Below are 22,501 nucleotides of genomic sequence, written 5' to 3'. Positions count from 1 at the left end.
AATATTTTGATACAAGCTAGGAAAAATAAAGCTTACCATAGTACAACGGACAACAAACGTTTAATATTTTCATGCTAGGCAAAATAATGGCTAGGAAAAAACTTTCAGTAAAACAGTTAGTCAATTCGAATATCATGGAGACAATTCGATGAGTTATACGTTGCCTGAAAAATTGAAGGTACGGGGAGTGTATCAACCAGTTTCCTGCTCAAACTCATCGCCTTCAGAATCGCCAACGTTATCCACTTCTTCATCTTCTGCACCAGCTTCCAGTTCCTCCTTGCTATCAACAACCTTTTTACCAATCACCGTCTGATTACTGTTTCCCTTCCTAATTTCACTCAACTGCAAGAGAGAAAAATCCAGAGTCAACCAAATTGATAAATCATGGAAAGACAAATCAAGGTTTTTTCACCATTATTTCCTGTCCCCATTATTTCAGATGATTGGGTAGTCATCGAAACAAGTACAAACCTGTAAAGCACCTAAATAAAATAGAATAGAGATGTGGAACTCTACAAAAAACGATTGCAATGATATGATACTACTAGTTGCATTATCATGCATAGAGACAAACATAAGATCCATATAGCTGACCTAATAACACAAACTTAGTAAAGTGTATTTCCATAATCTAATTATTATGCAGTCCACCCATAAATCTTATACCTGATGAATTATTATGATCGATATGATGATAGCTTATTACATCCAAATCTTGAGCCAAGCTTCTTTTTATACAACTACCAAGTTATGAACAATGAGGAAGAAAAGAACAGAGCAGTTGCTTCTGAACTCTGTAGTACAAGAAAAATTCTGATACAATGTTTAACAGAATTTTCACTGAAATACATCAAAGACTACCAAATCAACTGAGAAAAGGGAAAAGGTGAAACTTCCTTTTATTTGTACAATTTCCATGTTCTCATTTATGAGAAAAAGGAACAGAGAAATATAAACAGTGATATATACATGAACTAGTATCCTTTTAATTCAACCAATCAACTTCAAGAACTTTCATTTGCTGGATAAGTAGATCATCAAGTACAAAGATAATTTCCACTAAACAAAGGTGTGGCTAGAAGATGGAAGTGTTCTATTGGGTAAAGTGGTTGAACTGGTTGGGTAGGACAATCATACATTATGATTTATATTCTTTATCAACAAATACTAAATATTTAACATTAAAATAAATTAGGTAAAACAACTTGCTATGGTGTTTCAAGCAGACCTACTAATTCAATAAATATGACCCTAACTACAACACCAACACAATATATGACAAATGTTTTGGTTTACATTTAACTTAACCAGTTTTTTTTTCCTGATCTACATCCAAATTGGACTGAATTGTTATGCACTTACCAGTTGAACCAACCAGACCAGTCCTAGAAACACAATCAGTGGGCTCAAGAATTCCAAGTAATTGATCTTTTTTGTCATCTCAATCATAGTTAGCGGACTGCTGCTTGATCTATATCAAAGTCATTTCTTATTCCAATCTGGATCAGTGAATCCTTATTTGAATGTATGCTCAACTCATGCATCTCAGTCAAGTAATTCAGCTAGAAATTAGACAGAATTGATTGGATTCAACTGATTCCATGAAAAAGTTTTACTTTTCTGCTTGGTATTTCATTGGTGTGGAATTTCATATTTGTTGCATTGTGATTTCTATCTCCTCTATTTTATGACAAGAATGATTCTTGAGTCTCCAAACAGGTTTCGGAATCTTCAATCTGGAGAATGTTTTCTCTATCTAGGATCCCTGATCACTTAAGTAGAATGAAATGAAAATTCTGACAATCCAATTATAGGTGACATGATTCTTAAACTCTAGTAGAAAAAATTCTTCATAGTGAAAATTCTCTTAGGACTAGATGAGACTTATGCTGTGTTTTCGTGTTTGTTAGGGAGCAGAAAGGAAAGGAAAGGAAATAATGGGAAAAGAAATGAAAAGAGAGCAGAAACATTTTCTTTCCCCTGTTTATCCTCTATGTTTGGTGGGAGAGGGGAAGAAAGCAGATCATTATCATAACTCTACTTCATTATCTTGATTTTACAATTCCTGAACTAATGAATATCCATTTCATGAACGTATAAACAAATTAAGGTCGGTTATCATTTCATCTGAATGATGTTATGTCCACTAATATCATCAATCCTTCTTCCAGAAAACAAATTATCGACGTTTTAACAAAGCCACATTTAATGCAACTCATTTTACAGTTTTATCTAGGTGATAAGTTGGGCATGATAGATAACTATGATTGACGAAAATAATACTGTTTGCCTAGTTTCCATTTCTATTTTTTAAAGAAAAATATAAACCACCGCATTCTAATTTTTAAAGCTACAATATTCACAAGAATTTTCCGCTGTCACATTAAAAAACCCTAAGAAATCAAAAGGTTTATCCTCGAGCTGATCATCGCACCACTCCGAATGACAAATGTTCACATTACCGGGATCAAAGTTAGCCATAATCATCAATTGCGAATCAGCATGAAATGCTATCAGAATATTTGATCATTAAACTAGAAAACAGAAACATTAGATTCAATAACGAAGGGAAAGGAAGTGGGATCCGATCGGAGGAAGCATAAATAGGAAGGAGTACCTTATCTTCGAGCTCGCCTTCCAAGATCGCGAGGGCTTCGACATCGTTCTGGGCGTGGGCAGCGACGGGGAACAGAGTGGAAGTGGGGATGAGTGGAGGCGACGTCATTTGCCGCATAAACGCAGGGAACTGAAGCATCCTTCTTGAAATGACAGCGACGAAGATGCGATGCGATGCAGGAAGGTCCGCTGGCCAAAATATTCCTGAAGTGGTGATTGCGTGCACCGGAAGCCACAGCCTTATTTTAATGCCCTAGTTATTAAAAATAATCAAAAGACGCCCCCACCCCCTTTTCATTTTTTTTTTCGGAAAATTACCACATCATCCTCACCGGCGTCCCCTTTTCATCATCGGCGGTCGACACCTGCAGCGGCCATCGGTACCTTCTCCGTAGCGGGTTCGCCTCCTCCTCCTCCTCCGTCGCCGACTTCTGTCTCAGCACTCAGGTTTCGGCTATCCGCCGCCTCGATCAGCATCGATCGGCGTGACATCTACAAGCAGCAGCTTCTCCAACCGTCACGGCGAACCCAAGCTCCAACAAAATCAGGCAAGGAAGCGAAACGAGGAGGAGGAAGGCGACGAGACGCCGGCGATTGAGCGGATTTAACGATGATCAAACAGATCCAGGTCCACTCCCATCACCATCATCGCCGAACGTTAATTTGAATTCCACTAAACAACTACGCCAGTTCTTTCGAAAACGATTTATTTTCAAACTGCTTGGCCGACACAAACCCACTCCAAAAAATAAAATAAAATAAAAACCTGCAAAATGAAATGGGAAATACGGAAACTGCCCACATCAGCCTCTTCCATTCATTTTACGTAGGCAGAGGCGCAACACGTGGAGCAGGACCAAGCAGACGCCACTACTCATGGCTTCAGTGCGGTCTGTTTGGACGGGTGCCGAGGATTATTATTCCCAGTACGCTCATGAGTGAGAGAGGATGAGGATAAGAAGATAGAGGATCCGCTCTCCGCCCCAATAAAATCAAAGGACGGCAAAAATAAAAATTATGGAGACTGATTTTTCAGGAGGCGAAAGAGAGGTGGCGAGGTCCAGCCAAGAAGCGGACACCGCGTCTTTTTGTTGGGTACTAACAATAAGAGATAACTTTGAAGACCGTCTCTGTCGTGAAGGAGGAGGGGGAAGAAGTGGCAAAAGATTCTCAGTTCTGGACAGCAAGTGTTTTTTTTAATTCCTTCATTCTTGTTGGTATATATTTTACGAGAAACTTCTGACTTGTAAAGTAATATACTAATATACTTTGCTTTGGGGAGTAGGATATTACCGAGTTTGAACATTCATAGGGTTTATTCTCACACATCATTGGCTTTCCAAGTTCCAAGTTGGATTTTGGTCTTAAATGTATTATGATTAAGGCATCCACGGTAGTTAGAACATATTGAAAGTTTCTTAGTTGTCACATCTATACCACATCAAAAGTTAAAATCTCATATCTCTTTTCACTATTAAAAAAATCTTTCAACAACTCCTTCACAGATCCCATACTTTTCATTATATAATTCTCATTTCTCCTCCATATTTTATATTATACACCATTAAATTTTTATAAAATTTAAATTTATAAATTGCTAATATGAAAAAACATTGATAATTAAAAAAATAATTTTTTATACACACTTTTTATATTTTTATAATTATTAAAAAAATAATATATAAAAAAAATAAAAAACATGAAGAAGCGGCTCCATAACCAGGAAGCCGCTTCTTCGTGTAAAGGGAGCTCTGAAAGAGTTCCCATTGTGGATGCTCTTATAATACTCATCATCTCGTAAAAAAAACATAAATCTACTGTTGCGTACTTATTATAGCAACATCTCTTTTATACATGTTATTTTTAACATTAACATTCATTATTTTTGAGTTGGATCTACTCAATTATCTTAAAATTATATCATATTAAATAAATATATTTTAAAATATTTAAATTATTTTTACTATTATTAATATTACTTTTAAAAATAATATTTTTACCGTTTAAAAAAAATTAAAAAAAAAGAGAGGGGCGTTCAAAAACGTCTCATTCTCTCTATTGTAAATGGACATTGTTAAATGAATGTTATAATATCCATTTAATATCCTATTACAAATGCTTTTAGAGAAAAATACTGAAGAAATTATTTTCTCTTATTATTTTCTTAAAAATTAAAAGAGCGCCTTTTTCTAAAATTATTAAAACAGAGTTACATGGTATTTTTTTTAAAAAAAAAATCTTTATTTCAAAATTATATAACTGTGAAATAATGAGATATTTTTATTAAAAATAGAGGCCTTTTCATTTTTGTAAAGAAACCGGGAAAACGAAAGGGCTCGAGTTGATCTTTGGCTAGTGGAAAAGATCTATCGGTGGAATAAACAAAAGAAGAGGAAAAGCTCCTCCATCCTATTTTTAAGTTTCAAATGTCTTTTCAATAGACATCTCATGTGATAAACATATGATATCATTTTTTATTGAAGTTTTTGTAAGAAAAATAAATATGAAACTTTTTAAAAATTAAGATACATTTTGATGATATTTTTAAAAAAATAAAATGAAATGATTTTTTTTATTTAGATATATACTGATTGATGCTTCCACAATGTGGACTCATGTGGCCTTGCCAAACTTATACTCTTTAATCATAGTAGGCGATATGGATCGGATGGACTCCTCTTCCATATCTATTCCAATGAATCAACTAATAATACTCATTGGATTTGTGATTTGAAAATTTTAATAAAAACTTAATTCTTAAAAATAAAAAATATTTTGGTTTAAAAAAAAAATTATCAACCCAACTTGAATCAAAATAAAATAAAATAAAAAATAAATAAATAAATAAATCGCGCAAGAGAGAAGAAGTATAGCTGTCACCCGTCACCAATACCATTGCGTGTCGTGGGTATGTCTTCCTGTTCCGCCTATAAATCGTGGCCCTCGGATTCCCAATTCTAGGCTTGAAGGAAGCGGCCTCCTCTCCTTCAGGGCCGATGGTGAGCACTCCCTCTTCCTCCTCCTCCTCCTCTTACACTTCTAGCGGCTCCATCGACGACACCTCCAGACCCTCCTCCGCCGTCTCCCAGCCCATCAAGTTCCTCTGCAGCTATGGCGGCAAGATCCTCCCACGATACCCCGACGGCAAGCTCCGTTACATCGGCGGCGACACTCGCGTGCTCTCTGTCCAACGATCGCTCCCCTTCTCAGGTGATCCCTCGTTTTTCTCTCTCTCTCTCTCTTTCTTCTTTCCCCATCTATGAGATTAGGCTCCGTCAGAGATGTGAGATCGGTAGGTGTTGATTTGATTTGGTGAACAGAACTGCAGGAGAAGTTGAGAGAGATGTGTGGATCGGGCGGCGCGATGGGCGTTCGATGCCAGCTCCCGACGTTGGATCTGGACGCTCTCGTCTCCGTCAAGTCCGACGAGGATCTGGCCAACGTGGTGGCGGAGTACGATGGCGCGGGCCGCGACAAGGTCCGGGTCTTCTTGTTCCCAGCCGCTGCGGCCAAGCCTAGCAGCAAGAGTAGTAGCGGCCAGGGCGTGAGCCCTACCCGTCCGATCGCGACCGCCCAGCCCTTCGCACGCCAGACCTCGGCCCCTGCGAGGCTCACTGGCCGGGTTGAGAAGGCCGGCGCCGCCCTGGATGTTCGCTACCACGGCCACCACCACCTGCATGGCCATCCTGTGGCCACCAGGTCGTCCAACCACCTGGTGCACCACGGGAACCACTGGCCGTGATTCTACCCTCATCGACACCACTGCCATGGCTGGTGTTGGTTGTAAAAGAAGTTGAGGTAAAGAAATGGACCGAACAAACAGATTTGCTTGTAGCTCGAGGGTCAATCATCTATGTAGTAATCTCGTATGCCTTCAATACAATACAATTCTAAAAGAAAACACACAAAAATCCCACTAGAAACCAAACTTCTTCGATCAATTAACTTCGTCTGTTGCCTATCGTATCCAATTAACCTCGATTAATCTCGTATGCCCTCTTGTGAGCTTGATCTGTTCTTTCTTCTTTTTTTTGTTCGGTTCGTTTTGTGTGTTAGGGTTCCGTCTACGTGTCTGTCGCTTTCCGTTAATTCTGTTTTCTTTAATAATTTGAGACGTTACCTCCGTTTATTGACTTCGTCGTTACTAGGATTGCAAATTTTCTTTTGAAAGATGAAAGCAAGCAATTGCCTTTTTGAATTTATTTATGATAATTAAGTTGCCTTGATTAATTGAAGACTGATACTCTCTTTGATTTGCTTTCGCAGGTTTGCATCATCTGATTGGGAAGGGAATCTTCGTTCGTTCTGGGATTTTGACGCCGGATTCGAACATCATACAATATAGAGAGGAAAATTTTGACGTCCGACTCAAATTTTTTTTTAAAAAAAAACAATTCTTTTAAGATTTTCTACAATAGTAGAGTTCCAAAAATGAACATACAATTTACTGGTGCTTAGTTAGCAAAAAAAAATGAAGGAAAAAACAAGACCAAAAATAAAAAAGGTATTGTTTAATTTCTCTTTTTAAAAATAATTATTTTATTTTATTTTATTTTTATTTTACCACTATATTTTTTTTGTACTTTTATATCTTTATTATAGTTTCAACTCTGAGAATGTGTTTTAAAGTGTAAATAGTATATGTAATTATTATACTGTAAATTTGTCTTTAACATACTAAAAAAAAGTATTTTATAATTAAGTTTATCTCGATAATAGTGAGTTTTCTTTATGATTTTTTTAATTTTCTTACTTATTTTGAATTTCCTGAAAGAGAAGGTTAAAAATTAAAAAAAAAATATTTCAAAAAAAATATTGTTAACTTTAAAACAAATTGTGAAAATTGCTGAGAAAAGAGAGAAAAATAAAAACAGAAAACTGTTATTTTTCTGTGTAAGAAAAACTTACTATTGAAAACTATTTCTGGTCGATATGACTTATGAGCTTACAGACTAATATATCAATTGAAGTATCTAATAATCTTAAATTGAAAGCTAAGAAAAATAATTTTAAAACCAAATATTTAAAAACAATTGAGAAAAACAAAATTTATTTATTAATTAAACTTAAGTTTTTAAATTTTAAAGTTTAATAATAATTTACTATTTGAAAATAATTAATAATATTAAATTTGATATTCTTTATTAAATAATATTTAATTATTAATTTATAAATAAAATTGCAAAGTGAATTTATGAGTGCCCAACTAACATAGTCCCATTTAAGTCTAGACCGCTACTTTGGCTCTTAGTCAAAAGATACTTTCAATTCAAGGCTGATAAAGCCAAGGATATCAAATGCTGTGTTAATTCGGATGGATTGAATAAATCGATTATAAATTTATTTATTTTTATTATCTTTCTATAATTTTTAATTTTTATCCAAATATTTTATCATTGTTAAACTATATTATATTATTTACATACAAAAAAATATTTTAATTTTTAAAATAAAATTTAATTTAATTCTAAAAAAAATTAATATGATCCTAATCCGACTTAAAATTAAGTAAACCTAAAACTCCCGACCCAAATTCGGCTTGAATCTAAAAATTCCTAATATGAACTTAATTTTTTTGAATTGACTTAGATCTGATTGATAGACCGAATTTATTTTTTATACCCCTATCGAATAAAGTCAAAGTGTTGGTTATCATGCCTAGAGGGGCTCCAATGAATATAGAAAGATTAAAGAAGGTGAAATTGGTAACCTTCTCATCCGGGTTGGAATTGCTTCAAGAGATCGTTGTCAAACCAAAATAAATTGAAACGTTCTTATAGAGAGATCGGGATGCTGTTAAAGTAGTGGGAGTTTTCCACAATATTCAAACTCTGTAGTTGGCTTGAGGCAGACGTTAGGAGCAAAGCTTCCCCAATTGTCCTAGAGTTGAACAGGTGAATTGTTTGAGTGGAGATGGAACAAGATTTTTTTTTTAAAAAAAAAAAACATGCAAGAGATGTGAGGACTACTCCATAAAGATTTTTTTACAGTTAAAATAAGATTTTATTATTATTATTATTATTATATTTTATTTTTTTTTAGAAAATCGGTAACAAATTAATGACAGATAATGAGCAACAACAGCATAGCATTGGAGAAACCATAGGCAAATGAGATCAGATCATGTGTCTTAAAATTTTCATATTCTTATATATCCTTTCATCGATAAGACGAACTAGATGATATCTCAAAGATATAGTGCATATCATGAGAATATCATGACTGTTCGATCGAAGAGTAGATAGAGGATACAAGAATCTTGAGACGGAGGATTTGATTTCTAATCAAATTCCTCTTAATTATTTTATTATCAGGTAATCATATAATAAAATATAATTTAATTATCAGTAGCTGGTCACGACTCATGGTAAAAGATCTCAACGTCCTCACCAATCTGTCCCAAAATCAATACGGAGAAAGTAATCATAGGCGACTCATAAGGGAGGTATTTACCTCGATCATACTGAAATTCGAACCCCAGACCTCATGATGATAATATTTCATGTGCTAACCACTAAATCGTCTCAAGGAGATTCGCTGGTCACGACTCATGATCGCATGGAGGAAGTCAAAGGTAACCGAATCAGGGGTGCTCTGGTTATGACGTTGTATCCTTTGATTGAGGTGTCAGGTTCGAGCACCCCTTACACAGGCTCTTATCAATTAAGTGGTAACGTTCACCCAAAAATCCCTTCGGAGGTTTCTGATAAGGGGTCGTTTCGGCGGTGTTGTTGGTCACTATAAAAAATTTATCCATACAGTTTTTTTTTGTCCCCTCGGATAAGTCTAGTGGCTAGCGCATGAGGTGTTACTATAATGAGGTATGAGGTTCGAATCTTGGCAAAGATGATTTACCTCCTCCGTGTTGGTCTGAGACAGATTGACCGGAATACTGAAGAAGAGCGTATTCACTTTTATGCCACAATGGAGGAAGTCAAAGGTGGGGAAATTTATCTGAGTAAGAAAATGGTGTTTAACTTATTTGATTAAGAGTGACCATGTAATTTTTTTTTTTTTTTTTTTTTTTTGTTGTATTTTAAAGACATTTGAACATATGATTTCAGATGATGTACAGACTTGCATTTAAGTTGTAATTAGTTGTTTTAAAAAAACATTAACAATGGGTATAATACTATTATTAAAAGAAGATCGCTCTAAGCGAGGAATAGAAAAAATTCTTTAATTAATCAACCGCTCAAAATGTTAAGGAAAAAGTAAAGGGAAAAAAAAGAAAAAAAAGGCAAAGGACGCCGGGAATGGAGAGTTTTGGTTTCTTCCAATCTTTTTCCTTCCTTGGCTTTAACAAAAGGAGATGGAGACCGATTCGCTTTTTTCCGCTCCTTTTTCTTCTTCTCGTGTAGTTTTCTTTGGTCGGAGGAAACCAACGTTCAATTTAAAACATGGTTTTTTTTTCCCTTGGCATTCAACTCGTTGTCGAATTCGATTTTTGCGAATTCCTTCCTTTTCCGCGTGCTTTTCCACTAGATTTGCTCTATCCTTCGTTCCTTCCTTCTCCCTCAATCCATTGGATTCCTCCCCCCTTGCAATTAGGAAGAGAAAGACCTTTTTTTTTTTGGCACTTTGTTCATGTGTGATTCTTCTCGCATTGGATGGATTGAGCCCAATGTTTGTGATTCACTCTAGGACGGATTCGCTTGGGTGTGAGCAAAGCGGTGGGTTGGGGGAAGCCTCCTCGGATTCATCAACGAGGACTGAAGGTGGCGGATTTGGCTGCGCGGCTGACCTGGAGTGCTTACTGGGCTTCGTCAGGGCGCTCCGGTTGGCCTCCTTCCTGTCGTTGGATGAGCAGAGCAGTTGCTCCTCTGTCGTTTCGTCGTCGACGGAGAAGAAGCCCCCGAAAGGGCCCAGGAGGAAGCGAGGTTCCTCCAGGCGGGAGGAGCAGCTTCATGGCATCCCCGGGAGAATGTTCTTGAACGGGACCTGCGAGGTCGCTTCTCTTTTCACCCAGCAAGGGAGGAAGGGAATCAATCAGGACGCCATGATCGTTTGGGAGGTTCGAATTCCTAAAAATCTCATCTTTGTTCACCTACGATTGTTCCTCATTCTTGATACTTGATTGCGACATTTAAGGACTATTTGAGAGGTTCTTCGACCTTTACACGTAGATGCTTTTTTCCCTTGTTTCTACAGAGTTTCAATCACTTGGCATTCCACATTCCTCTGTTGTATGACACTTTTGATAACTCACCATGCCATGTCCACAAAGATCAAATAATTTAGACATAATTTGTTAAAAAATTTAGCTAGATTTGCTACAAGATTGAAATTTTGTATATTGATTTGCCAAGAAATGAAACATTACACTAGATTCATTAAAATAAAAAGGTTAACAATTTCAGGTAGTCCAAATTGTTCTGACTTGCCAACTAGTTTTGGAATTCATCCTACTTGATTAGCCCTGAAAATGCTGGACCAATTAGCTGTTGATGTGTCATGATTGTATCAATCATTGTGCGAACCTGAATGGATATACTAGGCACTAGCTAAAGTAAATTTGGTTCAGTCTCAGTCTCTAGCACTATATCTTGTCTCCTGATTAATAGAATTCTCTTTGTGGGGACTCTAGGGGTAGGCAATCTTGTTGAACCATTAAATCTATACCTCTTTGTTCTCACATCCTTGAATCTAGTTGGTTGTGTACCATATACACATAGTAATGTTCTATTGCACTGTCTCCTTATCTGCATCTCTATCTTGTTTGCTAAGCTTTGACATGTTGATTGCATGTATTTGGAATCCATACCCTCTCACATCTCACATCTAGTAAATCAATGCCTATGATCATTTTTTACACTAAATTTTTCTCACATGCACAACCCTCTCACTCCCACTCCCTCTTTGAGTTGGAAATTCTTTGCAATTTTGCATCAGTCTCTCTAAATTTATTAGTTGCGCGTATTTTGCATTTGAATTAATTTTGTCACTCTTGATGTATTATGGATTATACTGTCAATTGTATGAATTATTGAATAGAACTCTGTTTACCATTCTCAGAATTTTGGCTCAATGAATGACACCATAATTTGTGGAGTATTTGATGGCCATGGTCCATATGGCCATATGGTGGCTAAGAGAGTAAGAGATATACTCCCCTTAAAGCTGACTTCCAGTTTGGCAGGATCTATAAATAATTCTGGAAACATCAATTTAGAAGCAAGTTCAAGTTTATCCCTTTGAGAAGAGCTTAAGGATTCTATAGATCTTGAAAAGAATGGCGAGTGCTCCCAGATGCTTAGGACAGCAAAAGTTCCATTGTTAAAGGCTTTCAGAATGATGGATAGAGAACTGAGACAGCATAATGATATTGATTGCTCCTATAGTGGGGCAATTGCAGTTGCTTTGATTAAGCAGGTTTAGCTTTACACACTAGCATCTTACAATTTTTATTTTCCTTTGATAACATATTTAAAATAAATGAGTGTATTACTTTCCTATCACTAAAGGGTCTAGTATTGGCCGATATACATAGTATCACTAAAAAGGGTTGTATTGTTTTCATGTTAGTTGCTAAAGAGCAACCTTACCAGAGTATCATGGCATGTCCTTGTTTTTACGAAACAAACGCATATGGGATGTAATTAAGATTGGTTTAAGAAACCATGATAAGTAGCTAACTGGATTGGCTGATATTATTTGTTGTTTATCTTCTTTGCAGGGTGATGAATTTGTTATTGCAAATGTTGGAGACTCAAGAGCAGTGCTTGGAATTCCGGGTCAAAATAACTCATTGACTGTGGTTCAGTTGACAAGGGACCTTAAACCAAATCTTCCAGGTACCTTTTTACTTAATGAATTTAGGTACATATGAAATATAGGTTTTGTTTTTGGATGTCATGAAAGGCATATACAAGTTGCATAGTGATTGTATTTTACCATTTGCGAGCAAGTAAACACATGAATTTTATTTACAAAGTAAACAGTTTTACAAATATTCCTAACCTTTCTGCATGGTGGCATGAATAGTCAGTTGTTAGATCTTTTGATTGTCATGAAAATCATCCTGTGATGCTACCTCCCTCTTGATTTCTAGTTTCCATGTTTGGTCAGTCTTTTCACAGATCATTTGCTGGTCCTATCCCTTCTAATCTTTCCAACTCTTTATATACAAAACACTTACATGGATATCAACTGTGGATCCTGCTGAATGGAATGAAATAGTTATTTGTTTGTAGTTTACAATCTTCTAACTTTAACTTAAATTTTAAATGTATCTCATGTTGTTCAAAACCAAATGGTTCCATTTTTATGTTTTCCTTAAAGTATAATTAACACTCATATCCTTCTTCTGAGACTTCTTGATAGTTGCCCAAGCTGCCCCTATAAACATCAGGACACGCAACTATTTAGGCTGTTGATGTTTATGTGCACTGTTGAACTTCTCAGGACATCTTCACTGTCAGTTTGACCTTTTTTACCTTATTTATCTAGGCTCAGCGCCAAGTCTAGATTTTCTGGAGTTGTGATAAAGATGAGTCTAGAAAATATATTTGCTTTTGAATCATGAAAATAATACTTGGGTTTCTTCTTCCACTACTTTTGAAACTGCATACATTTGGTCCTTTAAATTAGAGACTTTAATTTACTTTCTTTTAGATATTCACTATTGTTTCTTCTTCAATTTTCCTAAATGTAACATAATAATTACTCTTCAAATATTATATCATGTGTTTCTTTGACAGGTGAAGCAGAAAGAATAAGAAAGTGTAGGGGCAGAGTTTTTGCTTTAAGGGAGGAGGCTGATGTGACTCGAGTTTGGCTACCGCACAAGGACATGCCAGGCTTGGCAATGGCCAGAGAACTGGGGGATTTTGTTCTAAAGGATTATGGTTTGAGCACATTGGGCATTTCCTTGTTGAGTGAGCTCATTTGTAGCTCATTTCCTTGTTGAGTGAGCTGTGAAGGCCTGGAGGGTCAAATACCCGACTTCCAGAATTGATGACTGTGCCATAGTATGTCTCTTCCTTGATGCAGATGCACCTACAACTTCCTACGATCACATGCCAAATGCTGTCCAATTTCTGAGTTCCACCACAGCTGACTACGATGAGAAAAAAAGCATTCCAATCCAAATTCTCTTGACTAAGTTATCATAATTCACACCAATGCAGGTTGCCTGCCAATGGAACAAGAGGCCAAGTTGGTTCATTCTATTTATGAAAGTAGCATGAATGCCTCGTCACATATGATCATATAATAGTTTTTTTATATAAATTTTAAAGTATTTTTCTCTTTATGATTTGATAAATATTTAAGGGGGCTGGTTTGCGTATTCCACATTGTTTTCTATTTTCATTTTATGAGAAAATGAAAAATACGTTTGATTTATGTTTTTCACGTTCATTTTTAAGAAAATGAGAAAGTGTTTTCTAAGAAAATGAAAAACATGAAAAAGTTATTTTCTAAAAAACGAAAAAGGTGTGTTTTTCAAAAAATAAAAATGAAACCAAACGCACCCTGAATGGTTAATTTAAAATATAATTTGGAGCATTTATTATATAATTTAGTACCTATAGTACAATTTAATAGTGTTTATAATGTACTTTTTTAATTCTTATAATATAATTTGATAACACTTCACGTACAATTTTAATAGTCCTTATTATCTAATTTAGTAGCCTCCATAATACGATAGAGCATACAATATAATTTAATGGCATATAAAATTAATCTAATAGCACCTTAAATATATTTTATTATCACTTATAATATGTATAATATAATTATTACCACACATAAAATAGCATTTTAAATATATATAAATTTACTTAATGAAAAAAACTGTTTTAATTACATGACCGTTGGAATTATTGAAATTATTATGAGCTGAAGCCTGAGAAACTGAGGGCCTGTGCATTCCCTCTGAAGAGGAAGAGGACACCATGATATGCTGTCTGTCTAAAAAATAAAGGGTACTCAATTTTGATCGAACAGATAGACCCTGTTCTTAAGAAGGTGCATGATAATTATGGCAGTCTTCCAACAAGCTAAGAACCTGCTTTTTCCTGCAAGTGTATATCTCTCTGTAATCAGTAGTCGAAATACAACTTTGCAAATGTCAGCCAGCATACCCATGTAATCCTGCTACGGGCAAAATTGCAACAGATAAAAGAGCTACTAGATTCTCAATAATTTAGATTTTATTCTAAATGAGTAGTAGAACAGACTGGGTTGGTCACCTCAAATTCGATGTTATCGGATTCAACATAGTAGAGAAGGCCAAGGATGACTAGAGTTTGATAAAATGAATAACGTTGGAATATGAGTTACACCAGTCACCCAAATAGAAAGGAGTTTGACAAAAAAGCATGTGGATCAGTCCAGATGCAACATGATCAGTATGTATGAATAATAGTAGAGTAAAACTGTAAGTTTTGGGTCAGTTGAGTTTCGAGCCGCCTCCACTTATCGACCCTCATTCACCAATTGAAAGAAAATAAACTTGTCAGTCTCAATTTAAATTCATGCGAGCCGTGTTACCTACCTCCGGCGAAATACCACCAAACAAAGTAAACAATAGGGAAATCTAGCAGCAGAGGGCCACACTGTGATGCAAGTGTAATCAACTATGCAAACAAACACCGAGCAGAGGAAAAAAGTTGAAATTGCATATCACAACTCTCTGACCATGAAGAGTCTGAGTAGCAGCAATTCCCACTATAGTGTACACATTCAGTTGGAAGAAGCCACAAAGCATGTGTGTCGCTACGAAATGCTTGCATGTACAACGGAAAACAAGACATGATGATGACAAATCGAGCATAGTGCCATCACGTCATTTGATAAGAAATAGAGGTTCTCATAAACCTTAGCGCACAAGATCACGCTTATTAGGCTCTGGACTCCAACGACAACAGTATCTTTTTTCTTGGACCCTGGAACCAGCCAAATAAAATAGAGACATTGGTTAGTAGCTTGAGGACACAGATAAATAGCAAAAGAAATCAACTTTAATATAAAAAGAGAATCAGATACCAAATGAATGCAACCAAATACTGAATAGATTCTGATCGAGCAATTAAAAGGATAGAATAGTTTAACAACACCCAGATTACTGAAAAAGTAAGAGGAAAGGGAGAAAAAAAGTGGAATTCTCAGCTCAACAAGATTAAACTATTCATAATCCTTCATAATTACGTTCATGGAATGAATATAACTTATTTACACAGTTTAACTTAAAATGCATCATCTATCATTGAAATTCTTAAAAAAGCCGCATTTGGTTAATAGATTAGAATAGATAAGGACAGCATCACCTAAGACATAGAATAAGCAAAGAATAGGTAAGGAAAAAGTTTTTCTTAGTTTGGTTCATATATTGTAATTCAAAAGGAATAACTATTGTTATGTTTGGTTGTAAGGAATGTTTAAATAAATACACAAGGAATAATTTTCACAACCAACCTTCCATGTCCACCAAGCCCATCCAAAATAGATTAACCTGACCAACTCGCCCATCCAAAATAGATTAACCTGACCAACTCACCCATCCAAAATAAACCGTGTGTTAGTACCCACCTCTTGCCGGCCTACCTACCTGCTCCAACACCCTGAACCGTCTGGCAAACTAGCTCACCCGACTTGCCTAGCCCAGGCAGCCCATGTGGATCGCTCAGTCCAAACAGTACAACCGACCCTTCAGGATCAATAGACTGAACCAGCCCATTTGGACAATAATATTACCTAATCAAAGTGCCCAATCAGTCTAGCTCAATTAGTCCGGTTGAACTAATTGAATTTGTTATTTGAACAGAATAGTTAATTCAGGAATACAAGGAATAACTATTCCTTGTGAAATTGGACTAAGTATTCAATGAAAATAGGTGTCCCATGGATAATTTTACAACCAAACATAGGAATATATATTCCATGGAAATCTCATAAGATCCTCATCATAGGAATATCATAATAAATAAGTGTGCAAAAAAAGGTAATAGTAAAAAATTAAACATGATGAGAACTTAGCCTCACGTACCATTGGAATTCCTAGAGCCCTAAGATCTTCATCATTCATATGCTTGAGAGCTGTCATGTCAACCTATAGAAAAAATTCTTTAAAAGGCTGACAAAAGAATTATCCTTGAAAGTCCAACATACAAGAGCAATACAAGCTGAAGATCTAAAATCATGAAAAGGTACAGCATACCTCCTCTGCTTGAAATGTTATTGAATACTTTCCTAGACCCAAAGAGTTCAGGAAACCATCTACTGACAGCTCGGCCTGCAAATTTATGACAAAAGAAACTTAGAAAAATCATGCAATGACAACAAGAAGAAATCAAGGGCATAAAAACTTCAATAGCAAATACCAGATAAGTGAATGTAAATGAAGGCAACAAAAGTAAGAGAAAGAAACACCATTTGTTGTTGTATTTTTACTTTTAATCAATATATGTTAAAACTAACTCAACATACTCCATGAAATAAAGCATCTATGCTACATGATCATCATCACTAAGTAAACAAATATTGTGCCACTCAAATTCAACAAGCTTCATACTATATAACTTGGGAACTCTGTCCTCAAAACTGTCTAGCAGATTTACCAATATACAAATATATCTAAAGTTTCCACGACAGTACAAGATCTAAAATCACATATCACACAAATTAATATTGCATCACAGTATAGAAGTTTCATATGATAAAAGTTGCACCCGTGCAAATAATGTAATGGGAAGAGATGCACCTTGCTCTGAGATATCCTTTTTGGGTTAGTAACTTTTTTGATTTCTGGTATGGGTGGATCATTTCGGAGGTTCTTCTTGATGGTTTCAGAAATTTCAGACACTCGCTTAGCCTTTGAAGGTTCACTATTTGATGGCTGTGAGTGCATTGTACCAGTTAGCTTATCACGAAGATCTCTAACTACAGAAGCTTTACTCTGGAAAGCTTGTTGAGAACCTCTTTTCTGAAGCTTCCATCTGAGGTCATTGGGATTAACAGATTCTAGAGATACAAAGTGTGGCATGTATCACTGAGAAGTTAATACAAAACAAAATAAGGATCGTGTTGCAAATATTGGTAGGTCATAGAAATTTTAACTGAATGTTTCAGGTTCCCTGTCCTCGTCATAAAGATCATGCTTCCATTTGTCATCATTTTGTCGTTGCCTGCACAATGTCCAGAGTATTCAGTTAGATAATTACTTGCAAAAATATTCAATAAAAGCAGCTTATGCCAATAGCATCAGAAGAAAAATTCCATTTATCAAAACATGATAACAAAATAAAATAATATGATTTTGAAAATTCACAACAAAAGAGTGTGTGACAATTATAATTACCACCTACAATGAACTTTGTTTCAGTAAAATAGTAGGTTCAAATTGCCACTACTTATTGTTAAATAAATTCCATATGTGCTTCCAGCACTAGTACATCTAAGGTTTAAAATATTATTTTGAGCAATTGTATCGGTCTCCATACAAAACAATAGAGTCTCAGTGCCATGCCAACATGCTGAGATAGGTTGCTGTAGCCCTTAGTAGGAGGAATGAATCAAGAAGCAGTAGCACAAAGAAGGAGAAAAAATCAAGCGGTAGAAGAGGAAGAGGAGGCAGTAGTGACTTACCTAGAGGTACTAGAGAAAATTCTATTTGTACTGGAGAGGAAAAGGAGCAGCTCGAGAAAGAAAAGATGCAGCGGCATTCCGAGATGGAGAAGAAGTGGCGGGGTGTATAGAGAGATGGAGAAGTAGAGTCTTAAGAGGAGCAGTTTGTCTTGCATCTTGGTTCCTCAGTACAACAGTTTCTGCTATCCGAACCAAATTTTAATCCACGAGTGCATTAGTTACATCTATTACCAATCGCTCATTATTTGAGGTATTATGTCTTGTAACAAATATTATTGCTCATGTAGATCTCTGAAATGTGTCAAAACAATCTGAATTGCTTGTCAGACACACAATAAGGACTTAGTGGAGCAATTTCTTTCCCACTAGTAAAGATGCAAGGCTTTGTTAGTACTGCAACTTTAGCTAACCTCAGAAAAAGCTTAGTAAAGCTGAGTTGACCTAATAACTGCATATCTTAAATTTCTGATGCCATCGTGGAAAGAATTCGGTCAAACCAATCTAGCCAGAAAAGTGATGCTTCATTACTACTGGTCATACCAATATCTAATTGTGAGTATTTACCTGGTCACCAAGTATATATCTCCAAATAAGACTTGGAAATTCACATATCATCCATTTCTTCATTAGTTTATCAATAAGTTGGGAGTGTGTGATGTTGCCAGACCATGCCAAAGGGAAAAAAAAAATGCCATACAACTTATATGGCAACATAACAATTCAACTCAATCAAAACAATATTTAAACTATGACATACCAAATTTTAGGGCATATACTGAATGTATCTAGAAATTTTACTAGTAGTTTCAAAAATAAATATTAACTCTGAGAATTTTAGTCCCAATTCCAATTGAGCTAGCCTTAAGAGAAAGGTCGAAAATTTCAGATTCGTAGACGATAGACACAGCAACAATCTACAGATTATATATTTCACAAACAAAAGGAAAAAAAAAAACAGAAAGGACTACCTGCGCGTTATTCGTAAGAAAGTTAAAGACTTAAAGTGTACCTTTTAGCCGAAACTACGTTCGAACGGCTGAAATCTCCCCCGAGATCGCCGTGCAGACGCTCTTTGATAGATCTCTTGCTCCCCGATGATATCTGATCAGCATACATCGAGATGAGATAAATTAGATGATTCGATAACAATTAGGGGAGATTTGACCCTCCGGACGAGCTAGGGTTTGCGGCGAGGGAGGAGACGAGCCGCGGTGCCGTGCCCGAGGAAATAAAATAATAATAATAACCCGAGTGCCTCTCAGCCTCTGTAATTAGTAGGGTCCATAGCTTGCGGTAGGGCCGGGGGGCCCGATGTGGTGATAAATTAGTTAATATATAATACTTTAATTAATATTCTGTTTATTTAAAAGAGTGGATTGATAAATGTAATATAATTTTATAAGTGAAAAAAATGATATATATATATATATATATATATATATATATATATATATTATTTTTTATTAAAATATATATTGTAATTTTATGAATAAAAAAGTGATATTTTTCGTCTCATTTTGAAATGATCGATTTTAATTTTAAAAATATTCGTTGATGGATTAAGTTTTTCTTTCCTCTTATAATTTTAATGAAGTAAATGATGGAAATTTGTTGACGGTAAAAATTTTTCTTGAGTTTTACTTACTACGCTCCCAAATAAACTGAGTATGAGAAAATCCATCGGAGTCCTAGCGAAAGCGAGTTTTCATAGGATGATTATCACTATTTATAGACCTAAATTTGGATGATCTATTCATGATCAGGATAAAACTTGGATGACACTAAGGGTGTGTTTGGTTCAAGTTATCATGTATAATTTTGGTTGTGTGATTACCTGATAATCACATAATCAAGGTTACGGGGAATAAAACATAACTAAATGTTATTTGGTTCAATATAAGTAATGTAACCAAAACTAGGGGTGTAAATGAGCCAAGCTGCTCGTGAGCTATTTGAAGCTCGATTCGATAAAAGCTCGTTTGAGCTCGTTTAATGAGGTTCGTTAAGATAAACAAACCAAGCTCAAGCTTCACAATATTCGGCTCGTTAGCTCGTGAATATGTTCGTTAAGCTTATGAATAAACTTTTAAATAAAAATAATAATAGTTTTGATATTGAATTTATAAATTTTACACTCTACTAATGAAAAACATAAACAAATCTATTAAATTTATTTATTAGAATAAAATTATAAACTTTAATAAGAATATTATAATTTTTTTAAAATATATAATTTAATTTTTAATGAATATTTAAATTTATAATTTATATTTATTAAGTTCATTTATGCTCGATAAAAGCTCGAATAAGCTTGTGAGCCATGAATACATTCGTTAAATAAAGCTCGAGCTCGGTTCGATTATAAACGAGCCAAACTCAAACACCCAAGAGTTCGGCTCGGCTCGTTTACACCCCTAATCAAAACTTGTTTGTTTGAAGATTTTAATGAATAACCTAGTTTAATATTTTACTATATTACCTCTAGTTACAAAAACCAATTATATATAATAATAATAATAATATATTATTATTATTATTATTTAAACTCTTTTTTTTTTTACTTTTTCTTTATTTTTGTATATTTTTTTATTTTGTTTGTTTTTTTTATTTTTTATTTTTTTAAAAGTTTTTTTTACCTTTTTTATTTTTTAAATTTTAAATTTTTTTTTTACGTTTTTAAAATTTTTTGTTTAATTTTTTTTAATGTTTTTCGCATTTTTTTTTAAATTTTTTTATATTTTTAACGTTTTTTTATTTTTTAAGTTTTTATTTTTTTCATTTCTTTTTTTCTCATTTTTAAATTTTTTTTTAATGTTTTTTATTTTTTTAAGTTTTTTACAATTTTTTTTAAAAAAAAATTATGTTTTTTTTATTTTTTTATTTTATCCTTTACGTTTTCCTTTTTTGTAATGTCACATTTTTTTTCTTATTCGGACATGATCAATATATATAATTTTAATGAAATAAATGATGAAAATTTATTGACGATAAATTTTTTTTCTTAATTTTACTCACTACGCTCCCAAATAAATTGAGTATGAGAGAATCCATCGGAATCATAACGAAATCGAGTTTTCATAGGACGATTATCATTATTTATATACCTAAACTTGGATGATCTAACCATGACCAAGATAAAACTTAGATGGCACTAAGTGAAAATCCGAACCGACTGATATTAAATAATTAACGGATGAGTTAAGGTTACGGGTGAAATGCTACTCGAATCCATAGCTAACAGCTAGTTCTTCCCATAATGCATTGAACCATAGCAGTTAATTGAACATCTAAGGATAAAACAATGTTTCAATGAAAATTATGAGAGCAGTACCAAATTGAGACAGACTGTCAATTACAAAGTAAATTTTGGAATAAATTAGTAGATTTGAACGTGTAAAAAGAAAAATATATGTAATTTACTATGTTAGATTAATTACAGTTAAGTCTTCATCTAAATTGAAAAATACTTTGAATGTCTCCATTTAATTTAAGTGTATGCATTTGTAATCTAAGACAACCGAGGGATTAACTTTTAAATGAATTAAATGGAGACATTTAAAGTATTTTTCAAACTAGATGAAGACTTAATTGTAAAGATAATTTGAATCGATGATTTAATTAATTAAAGATAATCTTCAATATGTTAATAATTGAGTCGACCAAATAGTTAATTCAAGAGAATCAATCAATCAATAAAAATATTTATATTTATAGTTGAATTAATCTAATGTGAATTAACTAATAAGGTAATTTAGTCAATCGATGATGGTTATTGACCAAGCAGTTGTTTAAGATAATAGACCAACGAATATTTTTTATTATTATTAAAAAAAATTGTGCTATAATACTTTCAAAAAAACTTATAAATAACTCTCGAAGAATTTTTCAGCGGTTGTTATAGATTTTTTTTTTTTAATTAAAAGAATGTATTCAATCTAAATCATCTCAATCCTAGTTTGGATTCTCTATCCCGAAATAACTCTTTATCTATTTTGTCTTGTCGATCGAATGGTGATCCTATTCGAAATCTGAGTCAGATGAAGGCCAGATGAGGTGTCGCTGGTGTTGACGGAGGAGAGACTATGATGTTGCGGTCGTATGGGCTTTGACGAACAGACCCCCCACGTGGCCCTGAAGGACTATCGGACTTGAGCCGACGGTACTAGAACTCTGCGCACACTCAGACAAACGCATGGAACGTTAGAGACTAAGAATCAGAGAAAAAGTCCCTGAAGCAGACCCTCTTACACTCAAGTCAGGTATTTTTTTCCCATAAGAGCAGTATATCAAG

General features: G+C 34.6%; 3 protein-coding genes and 1 pseudogene across 9 annotated transcripts; 2 read left to right on the top strand and 2 right to left on the bottom strand.

Moving 5' to 3' along the window:
• Positions 1-19: 19 nt before the first annotated feature.
• LOC122045742 lies at positions 20-3,939 on the bottom strand. 6 transcript variants are annotated; one of them, XM_042606109.1, is made up of 3 exons: positions 2,952-3,939; positions 2,621-2,872; positions 20-345 (listed from the first exon to the last, which is right to left on the bottom strand). In XM_042606109.1, exons 2-3 carry the CDS (start codon positions 2,756-2,758, stop codon positions 193-195), a joined length of 291 nt encoding a protein of 96 aa, XP_042462043.1. In that variant the 5' UTR covers positions 2,759-2,872; positions 2,952-3,939; the 3' UTR covers positions 20-192. The 6 variants fall into 6 exon arrangements, with proteins under 6 accessions (XP_042462043.1, XP_042462051.1, XP_042462031.1 ...); XM_042606117.1 differs by having other exon boundaries at positions 2,621-2,844; positions 2,938-3,937; XM_042606097.1 differs by having other exon boundaries at positions 2,621-2,858; positions 2,952-3,674.
• Positions 3,940-5,562: 1,623 nt separating this feature from the next.
• Positions 5,563-6,996, top strand: LOC122045732. 2 transcript variants are annotated; one of them, XR_006130092.1, is made up of 3 exons: positions 5,563-5,829; positions 5,940-6,417; positions 6,886-6,996. XR_006130092.1 is itself a non-coding variant. In XM_042606082.1 (2 exons), exons 1-2 carry the CDS (start codon positions 5,616-5,618, stop codon positions 6,359-6,361), a joined length of 636 nt encoding a protein of 211 aa, XP_042462016.1. In that variant the 5' UTR covers positions 5,563-5,615; the 3' UTR covers positions 6,362-6,996. The 2 variants fall into 2 exon arrangements, 1 of the variants encoding a protein (XP_042462016.1); XM_042606082.1 differs by having other exon boundaries at positions 5,940-6,996.
• Positions 6,997-9,908: 2,912 nt separating this feature from the next.
• LOC122045718 lies at positions 9,909-13,822 on the top strand (annotated as a pseudogene).
• Positions 13,823-15,225: 1,403 nt separating this feature from the next.
• On the bottom strand, positions 15,226-19,462 carry LOC122045725. Its single transcript, XM_042606074.1, has 6 exons — positions 19,220-19,462; positions 17,683-17,750; positions 17,327-17,586; positions 16,784-16,858; positions 16,613-16,675; positions 15,226-15,512 (listed from the first exon to the last, which is right to left on the bottom strand). Exons 1-6 carry the CDS (start codon positions 19,324-19,326, stop codon positions 15,468-15,470), a joined length of 618 nt encoding a protein of 205 aa, XP_042462008.1. The 5' UTR covers positions 19,327-19,462; the 3' UTR covers positions 15,226-15,467.
• Positions 19,463-22,501: the final 3,039 nt, after the last annotated feature.

The sequence above is a fragment of the Zingiber officinale genome, chromosome 1B (genome assembly GCF_018446385.1).
Source record: "Zingiber officinale cultivar Zhangliang chromosome 1B, Zo_v1.1, whole genome shotgun sequence".
NCBI lineage: Eukaryota > Viridiplantae > Streptophyta > Magnoliopsida > Zingiberales > Zingiberaceae > Zingiber > Zingiber officinale.
This window is presented reverse-complemented; position numbering and strand designations above follow the sequence as displayed.